Genomic DNA, 19,083 nt, shown 5'->3' with positions numbered 1-19,083 from the left:
CTTCGTGGAGTGATGGCAGAGTTCTATGGGAATGCAACGGATTATTTCTTCCAGCAGGACAATGCACCATGTCAGGTTGCAAGTATAACACAAAGGCTGTACACAGATGTTGGCATTAACCTGTTGCCTTGGCCAGCCCACAGTTCCGATTTGAACCTGACTGAAGTGATGTGGGATATTCTGGAGCACTGCATAGCCTGCACAACCACCTGTCACCAATCACCATCAACTGTTGCAGCGCTTGAAGGCCAAATGGCAATATATATCCTAGAACAGTGTTAGCAACTTATAGACAGCCGTCCACGACGTGTTGCAGTGGTTTTTGCTGCAAAGGGTGGCCCAACATGTTATAGACTACATCTATCATGCATGGCCTGCCAGACAAGTGGTGTCTGGATTCTTTTGGCAGGGCAGAGCAGTGTGTGTGTGTGTGTGTGTGTGTGTGTGTGTGTGTGTGTGTGTGTGTGTGTGTGTGTGTGTAGAGAGAGAGAGGTTTCAAACACAAACTCAGTCTGTGTTTTAAACTTATGTCTATATGACAGTTATAAAATACACAAAAGTAATCAATACATATTTCATATATTGAAAATAACAGCACATCATCAGCTGTTCAAAAAAAAAAAGCTGATTATATGATATGAACACAAGATTAAAGTGGACAATTTTCAAAAAAAAAAAAAAAAATTAAATTAAATAATTAAAAAAAAAAAAAAAAAGTTCTAGGAGAGGGATGACAGATTTGAGGTAAAAATCAGGTGCAAGTAAAAGATACACACTATATGCATTATTCATCATCTGCATGTTTCACGTTATGAAGGAAAGTGGCATTAGACTTGATAACACACTTCGACATGTTACAATATTAGCTCTTTAAAAAGATGTTTTGTTCTTAAATAAATCAAATATACAAATCTGCAGGCTTCCTTAGCTAAATTAATTAACTGCTGTACCAAGTTTGGTATGGAAATCAGAAAGAGGAACATGCTGAACAAGTAAAACATTTCGGATGCTGGCCTGGTTAGCATACCTGCTCTCCAGCCAAAAGGCTGCAGGTTCAAATCCGGCCGTGAGCATGGATGTTTGTGATTGTCTGTGAAAATACTAGAGGTGGTGGGCAGTAGATGTCATTGGTGTAGATGATGTGGTTTGCTGTAGTAATATTGTTGGATTGAGTGTAGAGACAAAGTTATAGAGCATGTGCACTCCCTTGGTGAATCTGGACTCCCTGGAGGTGTCAAGTAATAATAATATTTAGCCACAATTTTTAGCGAAGTCACAATATTAAATATTTAAAAAGACAATAGAATATGCACAGTTTATATGGCAGAAAGTCAAGTGAATAATTATGATTTCTAATTATATAAAAGAGAAATTAGTCACAATATTAAAGTAAATACGTACTAGACAGCGTTAAAAAATCAATTTTAACCCATGGATTTGAGAGGCACGGTCAATATAAAAAGTGGGTCAAAGACTGGAGACCAGAGATGTAAGAGCTCTGATTAAAATAAGATTATTTAAAAATGAATTTATCTATGCCAATCCCATGTGTGGAATTGAAAAAGGCCTATATCCACTACCGCAAAACGTAGCCAACATTAGATTCAGAAGTACGATAATCCTAGCCAAAGCCAAACAATCTGTTCTCAACATGTCTCCTTATGATAGAAAGGCAATTCTCAACTTGAAGAAATATAAAGATATCATTATTACAAAGGCTGATAAGGGAAATTCTACAGTTATCCTTAACTCTAAAGATTATTATGATAAGTTAAACGTATTACTATCAGACAACTCCACATATAAGATCCTAGACCCCACAATAAAAAATCATAACGAAACAAACCAACTAATCAGAAATTGTAACATTTGGCCAGAAGAAGAAGAAGTGAAGGGAACACTAAAATCCTCACATTCTATCACTCCAAGACTATATGGAACACCTAAAATACATTAACAAGATATACTTCTCCATCCAATCGTTAATGGAGGATCATCACAACCTACCTTTTGGCAAAGCATCTTGCAAACTTATTAAATAATAAAATAAGATCAACAGAATCCTATATCAAGAATAGTCAACATTTTGTAAATAAACTCCAAGCCATTAAAATTGCACCAACAGACATGCTAGCCAGTCTAGATGTTGTATCCCTTTTCACCAATGTACTAGTAGAAGAGGTAATAAACATCATCCAAGATCTCTTTCCTCTAGACATCACACAGATGTTTAGACACATCTTCAATCTAATTTCTTCATGGTTAACACTACCATATATCAACAATTAGAAGGCCTATCAATGGGAAGCCCACTATCACCATCTTATGCAGACCTTTTCATGGAAAAACTTGAAAAAGAAATTCTATCCACAAACTCCCCCAGACCATCTACATGGTGGAGATAAGTTGATGATATAGTCATTATATGGCAAGACAGCTTAGAAAACCTACAATCGTTTGTGGATAAAATCAACTCAATACATAACAAGATAAAATTCACTCTCGAAGTGGAAAACAACCAACTGCATTTTTTAGACATCTTGATAAAAAAAACAATCAAACAGTGTCAAATTACCTATTTATAGAAAGCCCACAGATACTGGAAGATATCTTCATTATACTTCAAACCATCACAAGACACACAAACTGAGCATTATCCACATGTTGAAATATAGGGCCAGAAAGTTTATATCAGAAGAGGAGGTTAAACAGACTGAACTCTCACTAATAGCCAACACATTATCACAAAATGGATATCGTCAAAACATTATCAAAAAATATCTATACAGTGACAACCCCAGACAAGAAGAATCACACTCCCAGCACATTTCTACTGTAGTGATCCCTTTCATCAAGTCAATTTCTTATCAAATAGCAAGCATACTAAGAGCCTACAACATCAGAGTGGTCTTCAAACCAACCACCAGCATCAGACAAGTTTTAGGATCCCAAAAGATAAGGTGCCTTTCTACAAATATCCAGGAGTATATTACATTCCCTACTCCTGTTGTCTAACCTACATCGGACAAACTTCACAGAGTTTAGAAATCAGACAAAAAGAACATGATGGTGATGTAAACCACATCAGAAGTATCTCTTCCGGCTTAGCACATCATTTCTGTACGTCTAACCACACAATAGAGTGGCAAAACAGCTCCATGCCATATCTCGATGACGACTACAGACATCGTTTATTCAAGGAAGCCACAATAGTGTCAATAACCGGCGGAAACCTCAACAGAAATCAGGGTGCAATTCTAAACAGTCCATGGAAAAACCTGATCCTCTCTCTTAATCAATCTGAACTACAGCTAGCCAGTAATCACGACACGTTTACAACAAACACACATGCGTCATAATGAATAACACCAATAAGTCCTCTCTGTCACGCGAACGCGTAACCTTAGCTACTAGTTGGTTTACGTTTTTTATGTTCCTTTCACTTTGCATTTACTAGTTTTTATGTCTTTCCGTAAACGCCTTGAAAAAGCCAGACAATCTGCTGGCATAGGCTATAATATAAGTTTGTTTTAAAATGGTCAGTGTTAAATAAAATTATATTTTAAGATTATGAATATGGTAAAAATAGTGACTGTGCTCATTTGACAAAATATAGGTACTTAATTAAAACGTTAATGATGGTTAGACTTTTATCACAAAACACAACAAACACACACCAGTATGTCACCATCTCAACAGGAAGTATGAGGACTATAAGATGACTATGACCTATGCAGAGCCAAGCAAGAACAATTTCCTCCTTAAGGTTCTTATATAGAACATACTACTGCAATATGACTTCAGGCTTAATCTGATAGAGCTTGTTGATTGATCTGTCTCTCCCACTATATCCAGTGTAAATGACACCGAGAAAAAAAGTTCGCCTCATGATGTGCCTGTAATCAGAGAGACAGGTAGATGGAAAAAGGCTGAGAAACAAACTGACCAATCTACAACCTCAGATCCCTACATCTTGGTCTGAAGCCAGGTTTTATTGGCATCAACAATCAAGACAAGAATCTCAGCCATTTTGTCTTGATATTCCTGGCATTGTGTACAGACATAATAGTATCTATTCCTGTGGCTTTTTTTGCATATTTACATCTGTGGTCTGCACAGCTGTGTTGGGAAACTGGGTCATGCAGACTGCAAGGCCCATTCCACCGCAAGTCTGAAACCAAAGAGTACGCGTCCACACCTTCATAATCCTGCTTAATGATATTCATATTATTATCATGTTTTAATATTTTAACAGAACTTACACACACACACACACACATATTCACCATTCCTACCATTATGATCAATTCCCTGCAACTTGGAATTAGGTTATATTGCAGTGATTAATGGTTTATACCATGAATTTTATACAACATTAAGAGAAGAAAAAAATTAATTTATTGAACTTATTAATATTTCAGTAGTTTTCAAACTAAAATTATCAGAGCACAAATGACAACTGAGTCAAGCACACAGCATTCAATTATTTAGCTGCAGGAACAATTCAAATTGTTACTGAACTCATATGCTAGCAAAATAGCCATAAAGTTAATTTGGAGAAGAGTTATATTTGATCTCAGAATGACTGTCTCCCAAATCTTGCATATTAATGCAATGATATTTGTTGAGGTTGGAGGAATGCTTCACAGTTGATACTGATTCTAAAAATAATAGGATTACTCAGATCTGCTGCAAATTTTATGTAATACAGACATCTTGTGTGATGAAATACCCACATTTGCCATAGAGATGACTGCAGATGTAATTTTCTATTCTTCAATTCAGATGTTAAGTAGGCTAAACTATAGGTACAAGGAACTTTATACACACTAGGATATCCATAAGGATGAAGATGATTCTTGAGAGAATGGATGAATGAGTTTTTTTTTTTTTTTTAAAGAAAGTGGCATGAGATTATATTTGTAGAGGATTTTAGCTATTGTTTCCAATTTACCTTGAATATAAAGGATAGAAACAATTTTGCTGTGATCATGTATGAGGACTAATGAATGGAAGGCAGTATTTATTTTATAAGGGGTTGTAGTCATTGTCTTAAAAGCATTACAACGGTATCTGAGCTTGTGCTTAGTTTTAAGGGATGTATGATTTGAACAAATACCCCTAACTGTGTAAGTGTTTTGTTAGCATGTCATACTAATAGACTAGGTGGTGATATGATTGCTTAGGCAAATACCTTCCTGTATCTGTGAGTTTTCTATAAATAGAAAATGAACTATTTGATAGTCAAGTCACCATTGAGTCTAAAAAGGAAAGGAAACTGTTACCTTTTTTTTTTAAAAAAAAAAATTGTGAAGTGTAGTGTTGAATGTATAAATGCTTTAAAAATGTATTCAACACGTCTAAGGCTTGAGACCAAATATCAAACACATCAATTGGAAAATCAAAACAGGCAAACAAGCCAAAAATGTTTGCCTATAAAAATATTGGCAAACTTGTTTGGTTATGCCTGTTTTGGTTTTCCAATTATTCCAAACAGAAATTGGCTAGTGTGTATGTGTGCAGAGGGGAGGGGAGAGGGGGAAGAAGCCCCTCTGGCTGTATGTAATTTTCTATTCTTCAATTCAGATGTTAAGTAGGCTAAACTATAGGTACAAGGAACTTTATACACACTAGGATATCCATAAGGATGAAGATGATCCTTGAGAGAATGGATGAATGAGTTTTTTTTTTTTTTTTAAAGAAAGTGGCATGAGATTATATTTGTAGAGGATTTTAGCTATTGTTTCCAATTTACCTTGAATATAAAGGATAGATGGGATTGTTGGTGGATGTATCTGCCACTAACAATCCCACCACCCCCCCTCACAACAATATGGAGTTATTAAAACATTATTCAACAGGGCAAAAATAATCTGTTCTAATGATCAAGCCCTAACCTCTGAACTAAATCACATCCGTGACACTTTCTCAGCCAACGGCTACCCCCTCCAAAAAATCCAAAAAATACTTAACCCAGTCATCCACAACCCACCACCCCCTCACAAAAAAGATTACTCTAAATCCATCACTATTCCCTACATCAGAGGCACCTCAGAAAAAATCAATAAAATCTTAAAAAAACATGACTTGACCACTTGTTACAGACCACATAGAAAACTGGCATCCCTTATCCGCTCTACCAAAGACCAACCACTTCCCCTAGACCTACCTGGTGTATACCAGGTCCCTTGCAGCTGTAAACTGTCCTACTTTGGCCAAACAGGCAGGACAGCAAATATCAGAATCTCAGAACACAAGGATTACATCCGATTCCACCAGTACAGCCACTCTGGGCTTGCAGACCACGCTCTGGATACTCGCCACAGAATAAGATGGAAGAAAGCCACAGTAATACACCGCAGCAAGTTCAAGTATGAAAGACTATTCATGGAATCAGCCTCGGCCCTTAGGAACATGCCAAACCTCAACAAATTTGGATGCATGAAACTGCCCCAAATTTGGGAAACTTTTATCAAAAGAACTTCAGCCCAAAGGCCAAGAACTACCAATATAGCCCACCAGGGGGCACCATCAGGACTTTAGGAAAACGCTAGCGTCCTAGCCTCAGTCTCATTTGTTGTATTAGTACTTGTGTGCACGTGTCCTTTTAGTAAGTTCCCAAGAAGATGGCAACGTAACGTTTGCCGAAATATCGGAAAGTGTATATTAAAGTTTATTTAATCTATATTTCCAGTATACGCTGTCAATTCCTTAAATATTAGTTATTATGTCTAACCAGCGTATAAGCCTCTCAACAAGGCTGTATGTATAATTTTTCTTTCCATGAAAAATAACTGGAATGGTGAATCTGAATAATCAAAAATGTCAGAAAAGAAATGTAGCCTAATAAGGTAAAGGGTTTCTGTCAAAGGAATTTAACATAGAGATTATATCAGCATTAAGATCTTGTGCCCAGACTTTCATTAATGGTGATAAAGAAATAACCAAAGAACTTATGTGGATGAACTTGTGAAACGTGGTTGAAATTTCTTTCAACCACCTTTCAGAAGAATAGCATCCATAAACATGCTGTGAAATTGCTAAGAGTAAAATAAAAGTATATTTAGTATATCAACTCCATTACAAATTAATTAGTGAAAATTCTTAAGAAACATAAAATTCGATCCACATTCATACCTTAAAACCAAACTATGACGCTTATCTAGTAAAACCAAAATACTACTTCATGAAGTTCCTGCATGTTTGCCAGCTTTGGTGTAATTGTAATGTTCAATATTAGACAAACAGAAAAATCCATAGAATAGTGTATGGAGGAGAGCACATTAGTGAGAGAGAGAGATCCAGTGCCTCAAGCTCTGCTGAGTCATGTACTCAGCAGAAAACAACAATCTATCTACCAGATAGAATGGTAGATAGATTGTTACCTAGTAAAAATAAGAAACATCAGATATCTTACAATGATTCCAGGATTGGAGTGAAAGGAAGAACCTAGAATCTAAGGAAATAATTTTCAACCCCATTCTATCTAAATGTAATTATCAGTTACAATTGATCAGTTATTCAATTGCAATTCAACTAAGGAGAACATGAGAAACCACTCTTATGCATTCATTAATACCAGAATAGTTTGAAAATACAGCAATCCATTTTTAATATAATGACAATTACTAAATGAATATTTTTTTTCTCCCAGTAGATGATGTCCTCTGCAGAAGGACAAAACTAGTTTTTCTAAACTATAAATAGAATAGTTTACTCTATTTTTTTTTTTTTTTGTATTCTCTTGGCTTAATTAGTCATAAAAATTATTACATATAATGTACAGTTAGAATTTTATAAAATTTCAATCTACATATCACCTTCAAATCAATTTAAGTCCACCTATCTATCAAGAACAAGTAATCTTGTAACTTTTCTTTCTTTCATAGTAATTACCAAGTAGATTGCTCAGGCCAATAAGCTTATTTTGTCCAAATGAATAACTGTCATCCATAAATTAAGGATGACAAAAAATACATCAATTACTTGCATATATGATGGTATATAAAAATACATGCTGCATCATCTTGCATCCAGTAACACTGGATGCAAGATGATGAAAACACCAAATGACATGCAAATCACCTGACAGAAAATACAAAATGTCAATACTACACAAAAGCCTATATGACATTTTGGGATAGCATTATCTTAAAATGTTATTATTTCTTTTGAAATATTTATACATAGATATTCTTTTGAATCTATCTACAGTACATACACCTGCAATATCTATTTAAATCAGTGATAATAATTTTAAATGTAGCTTTATAATTTCTTTTATTCTTCACATTTAGATGAAGCGGTTCTAACAAGCAGCAAAATATTAACCATTAATTAACATAAGTTAACCATCTTTTTTAAAGTAAATAAATCTGTTTATATTAAACAGGTAGTGGCCATATTGCCACTATTTCTTACCATTTCTGATAAAAAAATGATTTTCCATCATCTTGTTGTATTACAGTGTCTTGAAGGGAATCTAGTGATCCTCCTTGATGAAACCAATTATCTGGAACAGGTTTCTGGAATACCTTTTTTTTATTTCATAATAAAAAAATAAAAAAGACTTTAAATGAAAATGCCTAATCAAGAAAATTTTCTGATTAATTTTTCTTTTACTAGTCATCCTAAGGAATTTAATAAAATGCACTACCTATATATGATATAAACAACACATTTTCATAAAAGAGGAAATGAACTGTTACTAAATCTTAATCATTATAAACAATAAAAAGCACATTATAGAAAATGTACTAAATTTGTCTTCCAATAACTTGAAAAGTAAATAAAATTTATATAAGTAAATTTTATTTCCATAAAACATGTAAAAGTTATGTTAACAAAATTAAATTACAGCCACTCTCACTATTTAGAAGTTAGCTTTCTAAGAGCTAAATGGCATTAGCATATCCCAAGATATAGCATCAGAGAACACTGTTTTAATATATTCATAACTGATTTAAGTTCAAACTTTGTAATAATTCCTGATATGCATCCTCAAGGATAGTACAAATTGACAAGCTTACATTATAACTTCCTATCAATAATTTTCCTTGCTATTTGTCAGAATTACAATATGATCAACTCTTATATTTTGGACATCTAAGGCACTTCTTTAATGCATCAATCCACCTACATCTCTGTGTCATCGTGGGTTTTCCCCCTGCCATTCTAGTAGCATTAAACATCTGATTTGCTAACCTTTCCTCGTACATCCAGATTATGTGACCAGTGACCATATCATCTGAGATTAGCTCCTTAGACATTCTTGATGTTTTTTTTGTAAATATCCCATACATGAGAGGTTGCAACATACAGTAACACATCAATGTTATGTGTGGCAAGAAGAAAGAAAATATGTTAATATGCTTTTCGAACAACTGGATGTTGTAATCTTTAGGGGAAAACTCTGTGAATAAGAGTTTTATAGGGCATAGAGAAATTATATATATATATATATATATATATATATAAAAAAAAAGGTGAATATATTCTGACTAACAGCTGATCATGTTTATGAACATGATGTAAAGCAAAGAAACGCTGTAGTTATGTTCTGCCCCACAAAAATACCTGTAGATGCAGCACAAAGAGGAACAAGTATGACTCTAGGATAGTAACTGGAGTGAGTGTGCAACTGGAGTGGGTTACCAATTAACCAAATCACTCTATCCATATGTGGGAATAAAATTCTAAGATAGATGGATATGGGATTTATACAGGAGTTGTATTGGTGAGACAGAAGAAGATACTTGGTTTTATTAATGTAAGATCACAAATCTTTCCTTCAACTTACATTTAGCCTCTCCTGGCATAAGCATATCGCATCCAAAGTCAAAGATTTCTGATTTTGCATGGAAATCTGCATTATCAAAGGCAAGGGAAGGTGAAGTGTGGTTGCAATTTATGAAATAAGGCAAGAATTTTTGTTAGCACTGTATTTGAGTAGGTTTTCCTCAATCCTCTGATATCAGTATTTAAGGCACTACAAAATTTGGCAAACGAAAAAGACGAACAGAGTGTACAGGCATAGACCGCACCACATGATGATAATTTGGTGAGCAGATGAGTGATATTGACAAGCAGATCTGCTATGGATCAGAAGTTGCAGAATCCATACTAGCAAGTCATGTGGTGAAGACGCTGATTGTTGATGATGTTCTCCATTATTTTCAATAAAACTAAGGTGGTGCAAGAGGAATGACAGTTGAATGGCTGCCTTTTATCTCCATTCCTTGTGAATGCTAATGATGTGAATGTCCTTAAATTTTTATATTTAATTTTATTCTGCCATTGAGACTATTTGTTTACTTTGAATAATCTTTTAATCTTTGAATAACTTTTTTTTTTAATTTCTAACCTAGCCTACCAAAAAATAAGCTAAAACTGATTTGAACATTGTCTTCTATTCCACAAAAATTTAATCAGTTGACACTCCATTATACTGGCCTTGAATATTTCATTGTCTATTTGAATATTCAATTTGCATACTACACTAAATATTGATTGTGCCTAAAAGCTCAAATGCTTTACATGTTCTTCTACAGATCCATGCTTGGAATGTATCAAACATTATCGATGTTCTTGCCTATTTAGTTTTTATCTTTTAATTACTGATTTACATAACAAATTTGTTATAGCAGTTATTCAAATAGTTAAAGAATTCTGCAAGCTTGTACTAGATTTATTTAAGATAAAGAAAAGAGCAGGTTTTAATGTCTCAAATTGTGATAATGGGCCTAATGCTACTTTCATTCATAATATATTCTAATATACATGATGAATAATAGAGGTGACTGTCCGTATCATTATCTCGTCTGATATTATATCAAACCATCTTCTTGTACATCCATAAATTCTAACTACAGACTTGCAGCTTAAATAGAGACTGTGCATTGTTCTACATAATGTCACATTTACACCATATAATTGTAGCTTTTTTAAAAAGATTTTCTCTTGTCACCCAGTTGTATGCTTTTTTTTAATAACTACAATACTTAAATAGTGGTCCTTCTTAATTTTATTTAATTTTTATTTAATTTTATTTATAAGTTTCTATTCCATAATTTTTCTATGTTTAAAAAATGCTGCCTTGTGTATTGCTAATTTAGTGACTTGATTAATGTTACTCATATTCCATATAAATTTATTCAACTGGCTATCAACGATACCAGTTCTGCTGTTTATTCTTTGAAATTTAATTATTTAATTTGTCATTTATGTTAAAAATGTTGTCAAAATAGCTGAAATGTCTCAGTTCAACAATGAGAATGCTGCTGAAGTTCTTGCATATTTTCATAGGCAGAACCACAATTTTAGGATTTTTATAAAAAAATTTATTAAAAAAGTTATTCAGTTAAGATAGACTCCTAATGATGAAGGCAAATTTATTTAGTAGTAACATCATCTACATAAAAAAGTTAGGAATTTATCTCCAATTTCCATATTAGGTGTAATTCCACTCGTTTTCATAACATGGTCCAAACAGATCATGAATAATGGCAGAAACAGCATCTCCTTACACCTATATATCATCTGCACATATTTTATTTCTAACTAGGATTTTACAATGTAAGTACCGGATATATTTATCTGCATAACCGTCCTTTTATCTCATACAATTAACTAGGATTTTACAATGTAAGTAACGGATATATTTATCTGCATAACCATCCTTTTATCTCATACAATTATAGCATTTTAAATAAATCTTTCTCTTAGCATCTTAACCAAAACAGAAAACCATTTTTGAAAAAACTGGTCGAAGAGAGGATTAAATTCTTTCTTCTTTTTAATATCATTCACTTTGCTAATGTGGTCATGATTCCACTTTTCTGATGATGGACAGGAAGATGGCATGAAAGTATCCACCAGAATAAGCTGGTTTTCGTAGACATCCAGTAATATGATTTAGACTATTCTTTTACTAATTAAAACATCAGTAACAAGCAAAAAGAAGTGTGTGCATTATTAAACTCCATAGCTAGAGTGGAAGAAATTTTGAAATCTGGAAGAAGGAATATCTCAGGAATATATGATTCATACATGAGATCTCAGTTGAGAGATTTCTGAATGGTAGAACCATTCATTTCTGAATGGGTTTCTGTTAAGTCATTCTGCATTACTTCATCAAGAACTGAAATGACAGCAATAGTAACTTTAGACAACAGGTTTGTTACAACCATTGAGAATAGGTTGGATGTAAACTATTTTCATATGACAGGAAAATATCAGTAGAATTAGAAAATATTAAATGTAGACATAAAATAAGAGCTAACTTTTGAGTACAAATCTTCAGGACAATCAAAACAGGTTTAATAGCAAAAATGGACAAGATTCTTCTGATCTCTTTCTTGTGAAAAATCAAAGGGAGCAGTGAATGTTGTAAGATTGGAACAGCAGAGGAACATTTAGCAAAATCAGTGAAAAGATTGCAGGAAAAGTAAGAAGTGGATGACACTGCAATAGAACAATCTGAAAGCAAAAGAGGAGGAAACAGAGAAAGACAGAATGCAAGATTCTGCTTTTGGGTATGTTAATAATTTGCTTTGCAACAACTTTGATGAGGTGCAGTATATGTAGAAAAGCAAAAAATAAGATTTCAATAAAAGTCAGTTATAATATAGCATACTTCTTAGAGAATGAAGTCTTAAATAAAAGACTTAACATTTAAATTTTTGCATAACTTTCTGGTCAGTGATGTGAAATGCAAATATGGGAGTGACCCCACCCTCAATTTATGATACTTCAATTTACATCACTTCTAATGCTGAGTGGTGTTGTAAAGGGAGAAAAAAAATTAAATATTAATAAAAAAATTTTAAATAACAGAAAATTTTCTAGGGAAATAAACAGGGAAAATTCTGCATAAATTGTGCATTTACTGAATTTTTCCTCCTAGTACTCATTCAACCATGTGGTGAGTTTGAAAGTGTGATTGAATGCATGGTTAAAACTGCAAAAAATGCATAAAGTTCATGATGCATGTTAGTGCATAAAGAGCTATTAAATAATTATATTTAAAAAATAAAGAAATTTGTGAAATCTGAAAAGCAAAGCAAGTTGAAAGATGGCTAATACTAGTAAAACGAAAGTGAAAATGGTGCTAAAAAAAAAAACAGAAGTTCATGAAACTGAATGAAAAAAATGCAAGTTATAAGAATTCTCTTATAACTTGCATTTTTTTTTTTACTACTGACAGAAGACTAAAGATTTTGTGTAATTATCTGAACATGATCTATTCAAGTGTTACAACCATAATGAAGAATTCTGAGAAAATCAAGATGAAGGAAAGAAAACCTTGTTGTGGGTTGATATGAATTAACACAATATCCCCATAACACGTGAACTGCTTATGGGTAACACTAGCATTTGTATAATTAAATGAACAAAGAGAAGAAAAGGGTGGAAATGAGTTTTTTTGATGCAAGAATGGGACAGTTTTTTTGGATTCAAACAGCAAACCAATATACAGAATGTTCAAATTACAGTGGAAGCTTTAAATACTGGCAGAGGTCTCGTAGAATTTCTAGAACATTTCAAATGCATTGTGGATGAGAGTGACTATTCCCATATCTATCTATCTATATATATTTTTTTTATTATTGTAAACATAACAATATTATGTACAGGATTAACCAGTTTTTGGTTCTCTGCAGTCAGGCAGAGAGGTTACATGCTCACTCATACTCATGTTGAGGTATGTTACATCAAAATATCAGTTATAAGGTGAATTACATTTTTTTTTTTAATTTACAGCCATTAACAGTTATTTTGACATGATACTGTATAAGAACATTAAAATCTGACATGTGTAAGAACATAACAGTTACTATAGGAAATATTATCTATTTACATGAGGTTGACAGCTGATTAATATTCGCACTGACTGTTAAGCACAAAAAATCTTTCTTCCCCTTCTCCTTGAGGGGGGGGGGGTGTCACTTCTATGCTGCTGGAAAGTGAACTATGATGCAGTTGCCCTGCACAGCCAGGAGTTGATTCCGTGGATTCCAGTGGAAAAGATCTAAGATGTTGTTTTGCCTGTGGTGGTGATGCTCGTGTAGGATCTGACTTCTCACCTTTTGTTTGAAGGCTGCAAGGAGTTGGTCAGCTGCCTCTCTCTGTGAAGTGGCTGTGCTGTCTGGTCTTGTATGTCTGAGGTAGAAGCTGTATATTACTGCTTTCGCAGTGATGAAGAGGTAATTGCAGAATGATTGATTATTTGACTCTGCATGGACAAGATTGAAATACTCCTCTTCTGTATGAAGACTACCACAGGTGAGAGCTGCCGTTTCCCAAAACAAACTGATTAATTGGGTGTTGACTGGGCATTCCAAGTAGATATGCGGGACTGTTCCTGATCGGAAGCAGAACAGGCAATTATCTGAGACATCCGAGTTAAATTTTTGTAATATAATTGGAGTGGGTAATAGATTGTGCCACATTCTCCACTGCATATCTGCGTCGGGTTTGATGGCGCTTGTGCGATACGGTAGCTCCCACTGAAATGGTGTTTGGTGGGATGATGCAGGATTTTCCAATAAAGTGCTTTGGTTCGACTGTTGTAATAGAGTACTGTAGATTTCGTTGGTGTAAGTTTCTCCAATGAATTATTAATTTTTATCAGAAAGATAGGCATTGAATCTTCCGAGTTTGGAGGGCTAAGCCCCTCTTCCGTTATGCTATCAAGCATTACAGTTTGAAAGGCGGCCTTTACAGTGTGTATTCTGCTCAGCCTAATTCCTGTATTCCAGGTTTTTGAGCGATTTTGGAAAGCAGTAGGTGAGGCTCGGAGAAAAAATGTCACCCAAGATCCTCATGCCTTGCCAGCTCCATGGAGAAAAGAAAATCTCTTTGAATGGTCAGGTTTCTTACCATCGTGTTCTGGAAGATGGGTTCCTTGAGGATTTCAGGAAGGGATACATACTGTCTTCACCGTGTGCTGGAGGTTTAGCTTCTTCTATCTTCAAAGGGCATCTTTGTATAAGTTTGTTAGATGCACTGGCACGTGCGCTGTTGTCATTCTTAAGGTTGTGGAGAGAGAGAGAGACCTCTAGTGGCAGAGGTGGAAATATATTCAGGTGCATTTGTGTGCTATTTTCTGTTGTAGGGCATTAAGGAGAAATCGAGTGCGGAACATTGTTATCCTGTTGTCATGGAGGTTCAAGTTTTGTCCTCCATCTTTGAGAGAAATACATACAGGGTGTTCGGGATAAATTTGACATATTTATAATTAATTATATTTTTCCGTAAGTTACATGTATTAACACACACTTCTCTTCATTTAAAAGTTTGGACCCTTCTTCATTCATATACAAGATGTCAGAAAGGATGGATAGCTGGAACCCACCTGAATCATGGAAGAGAATAACTTGTATCATGATGATTCGTGCCCGCCATCAAAATAAGGATATTACGACTGCTGCCCAATGCTCCCTGAATACAGTAAAAACAATCAGGCATGAACTAGAGACTTGCAATGGTGACTACGAGGATGTAGCAAGAAGAAAGATCCCTAGCAGACGATCTGATTGCGTTCGTACAGCAGAATTCCTCGCAAATCTGCAGGAACAGGTGTTGAAGAACCCTGGCATTGGAATTCGGGCTTTGTTCGTGGAGTTGCTAACTGTAGTCAAGCCCTGGATAACAAGGGTAGCCAATGGTAGGCCGTATGTATGGCAGCAGGATTTGGCCCCTTGCCACACCTCTGGGAAAAGTCAAAAATGGTTGTCTGAAAATTTCTACGACTTCACCAGTCCAAATGTTTGGCCTCCAAACTCCCCAGACCTTAACCCCATGGATTATTTTGTATGGGGCGCAGTTGAAAAAGACACCAATCGCACTTCCAGTAATACAAAAGCCCAGTTAATGGATAAAATTAAAACAGTTTTTGCGGCCCTTCCCAGGGAGACTGTAGCATCAGCTTGTTCGAGGTTCCGAAGCAGAATTGAAGCTGTGATCGATGCTAATGGTGGTTATTTTGAGTAAATCTTGTTGATAGTATTGTAATTAACTCTGCCTGTAATGTTTTTTTTGTCAATTCATTAAATTTAATAGATACAAAGAAGATTTTCTTTTTCCTTACGAAACTGTCAAATTTATCCCGAACACCCTGTAGCTTGGAGTAGGAAAGCCAGTTTGTTTTGTTCCATATGAATTGATAGATGGTTGACTTTATTTGTTTGATGAATTTCACTGGTGGCGTGAGAATCTTTAGTGTATGCCAAAGGACACTTGTGGCTATTTGGTTGACAATTATTGTTCTCCCTCTTGTGGAGGCAGATGCTTGTATTGTTGCCCACTTTCCTACTACCTGCTTGAACCGTTTATTTAGTGTTTCCCAGTTCTTATCCACATAAGAGGGCATGTTTCCTAGGTATTTGTTTTCCTCTGCAGACCAGTGACCAGTCATTGGGGAATCGGTTCAGTATTTTCATTTGTCACACCACGGTCCTGTGGTTTTATGTGCATTTAGTTTGGCTCCTGAGGCTGCTTGGTAATGTTGGTATGCTGTTTGTATGTTATGGAAATCCTCTTCTTTGCGGGCTATAATTGTAACATCGTCAGCATATGCTGTTAGGGTTATGGTTTGGTAGGAAAGTTTAGGATGGGATGCCCTAAGCAGCATGCTTAAGCTACACAAAAAAGGCTCAATGGCAATCGTGTAGAGAAGACCGGAAAGTGGACAACCTTGTTAATACCTCTGCTGTATGGTACAGTTATAGTAAGTCTGTTGTTTATCTTCATGCAAAAGTGTGCTTTGGCATACATCTTGATAGAATGAACGATGCCTGAGCCAAAGCCGAAGGCTTTCAAGCAGCTGAATAGGTATAAGTGTTCAATGCGGTCGAAAGCTTTTTCTTGGTCTAGTATTACAAGACCCATTGTTTCATTGTTGCTGTTGGCTATACTTATGAGATCCCTTACGAGGTGTAAGTTTTCGTGAATAAATCGTCCAGGAATGAAATAGCTCTGATGCCTATTTATTATTTCGTTCAAAGTGGGTTTAAGTTTGTTGGCAATGGCTTTTGATATAAATTTACAGTCAGTGTTTATGATAGAGATGGGTGTCCAGTTTCCTAATTTCGTCACGTCTCCTTTCTTTGGAATGAGTTTAATAACAGATGTCGTATTGAGTGGGAAGCCATTGGTATTCGCGTCGACATATACTCTGTAGAGGATGGTCCAAGTTGTTCCCAGAATGACTGGTAAAATTCAGTGGTAAGACCCATCTATGCCTGGAGATTTATCTTTAGGTAAGGAGGTGCAGGCAGTTGCCAAATCGTGTAGCGTGATAGGGAGTTCTATGTTACGCCTAGTTGCTGGTGAAAGTCTTTTCACATCAGAGAGAATTATATTTGTGGCATCCATAGATGTTGAGTTTGCTTGGTATAAATTTTTGTAGTATGACAAGGTATATAAGAGGAATTCGTCATGATTTTCTATGATGTTTTCACTATCTGTTGTTATAGGCAGATATAGTGGGGGTACTCTTGTAGGCGCTTTTCCAGTAAGAAGAAATACTTTGTGGGTGCATCTGTGAAGTTAATATGTCTGCATCGTGCTCTTATTAGTGCTCTAGGTGTGAGCGTATGACGACTTCTAAGGACTGATATTCCTCAGATTCTGGATGATGTAATTGCTATTGTTGTTGCAGATTTTTAAGGCCTGAATGCTTATTCAAATTCCTCTGGTGACTATATTTTTGGTAAATACCCTAACTTTGGATTTAAAGAGTGACCACCACTTGAAAATTGATTGCGAAGTAGGTATATCTCTGATGAGAGTTTCGATATAGTTTTTGGAGGTTCTGAGATATTCTGTATCCTGTAGTAGGCTGTTATTGAATATCCAGTATGCTCCTCCTTTGCGTCCGGTGTGTACAGGAATGCAAATACTGAGAAGGATGGAATCACGATCTGATGCATGAGATAGATGGTATGTGATTCTCCTTACATAGGGTATTGTGCGCATAGATGTGTAGAATCTATCGAGCCGTGCCTGGTATATGACACTGGTAGGACCACGTTTGGCACTCCAGGAGAATACTTTCTCATGTGGGTGCAAATGTCTGAAGGTGTCAGTCAGCTCGTAGTCACTTATTACATCCTAGAGAATCTGAGCTAGCGAGTGCCGATGTTCTTGGCATTGCTTTCTGTCCACTGCAGGATCCAGAATGCAGTTAAAATCCGCTGCCAGTATGAGATGGTCATTGACCTTGTTGGAGTGGTTTTGGACGAACTCTAGTACCTGCACTGCAAGCTATTCGCTTTGTGGCATGTACATATTAATAATATGTATTTTCTTTCCTGCCTGAGTTGTAATGAGTGCATATATTGCACACCCAGGAAGGTATCGATTATTCCTAATTATAGGGCACTGTTTTGGTGAATTCCAATGCTGACTTCTGGTCCATGAAGTTGTATGGCAGGACAGTGGTGCATTGTATATGGCCAGTTCCTCCAGTGTTGATCTGAAGCTTGGCTGTTGCAATGGATGTTAGTTTCCTGCAGAACCAGCCCGTTTCACAGTGGTGTGGCACACCCTCTAGCATTTAGTGAGAGAAGATTTATTGAGTTGCTCATTATTTTATGGTTTAGATTTTTTTTATTATTTTTTATTCTTTTGGAGCAGTGATCCTCGCTTCCTTTATGGATAGTTACACTGATGCTGGGATTCAAGCCCAATGATCAAGTAATATATCTTTTCCTGAGATTGGTGGTTTTTCTTCCTCTTTTTCCTGTCAGAACAGTTCTTAATTCTTCCAGCTGAGTGATAAGGCCACTGTTGTCAGCAGTTTTTGTGAAGAGCCTTAAACTTTTTAAAGAAAGCTCTGAAGCTGCTCATTTGTAAGTGGGCCTTCAGTCTGAGGAAGACCTGCATTTCCAGTTTCCTCTTCGTTCATCTGAAGACTCAAGAAGCTCGATCTCTTCATTCCCCCCTCTACAGGCTGTTGGAAGGGTTCCGGAATGCTTGGAGGCAAAGATTCATTGTTGCAGCTGTGCTGGTTCATCTTTGGCTGTTTTTCCGTGTTTGTTTCTTGCTACTCTTCGTTATTTTTATCTTTATCAGAGTTAG

The 19,083-nt window shown here is 35.6% G+C and overlaps 1 protein-coding gene across 2 annotated transcripts in view; it reads right to left on the bottom strand.

The window, feature by feature from the left end:
• LOC150110586 (DNA (cytosine-5)-methyltransferase PliMCI-like) overlaps positions 1–19,083 on the bottom strand; it is a 678,915-nt gene that overhangs the window by 289,549 nt on the left and 370,283 nt on the right. For both annotated transcript variants that reach the window (XM_090399829.1, XM_090399828.1), the window contains exon 19: positions 8,422–8,534. In XM_090399829.1, the coding sequence (XP_090255955.1) occupies positions 8,422–8,534 (113 nt within the window). The remainder of the gene's footprint in view (positions 1–8,421; positions 8,535–19,083) is intronic.

The sequence above is a fragment of the Typopeltis vanoorti genome, chromosome 1, assembly GCF_054136105.1.
Source record: "Typopeltis vanoorti isolate ZY-2024b chromosome 1, IOZ_Tvanoo_1.0, whole genome shotgun sequence".
NCBI lineage: Eukaryota > Metazoa > Arthropoda > Arachnida > Uropygi > Thelyphonidae > Typopeltis > Typopeltis vanoorti.
Note: the sequence above shows the minus strand (reverse complement) of the source record. Positions and strands in the feature narration are given on the sequence as shown.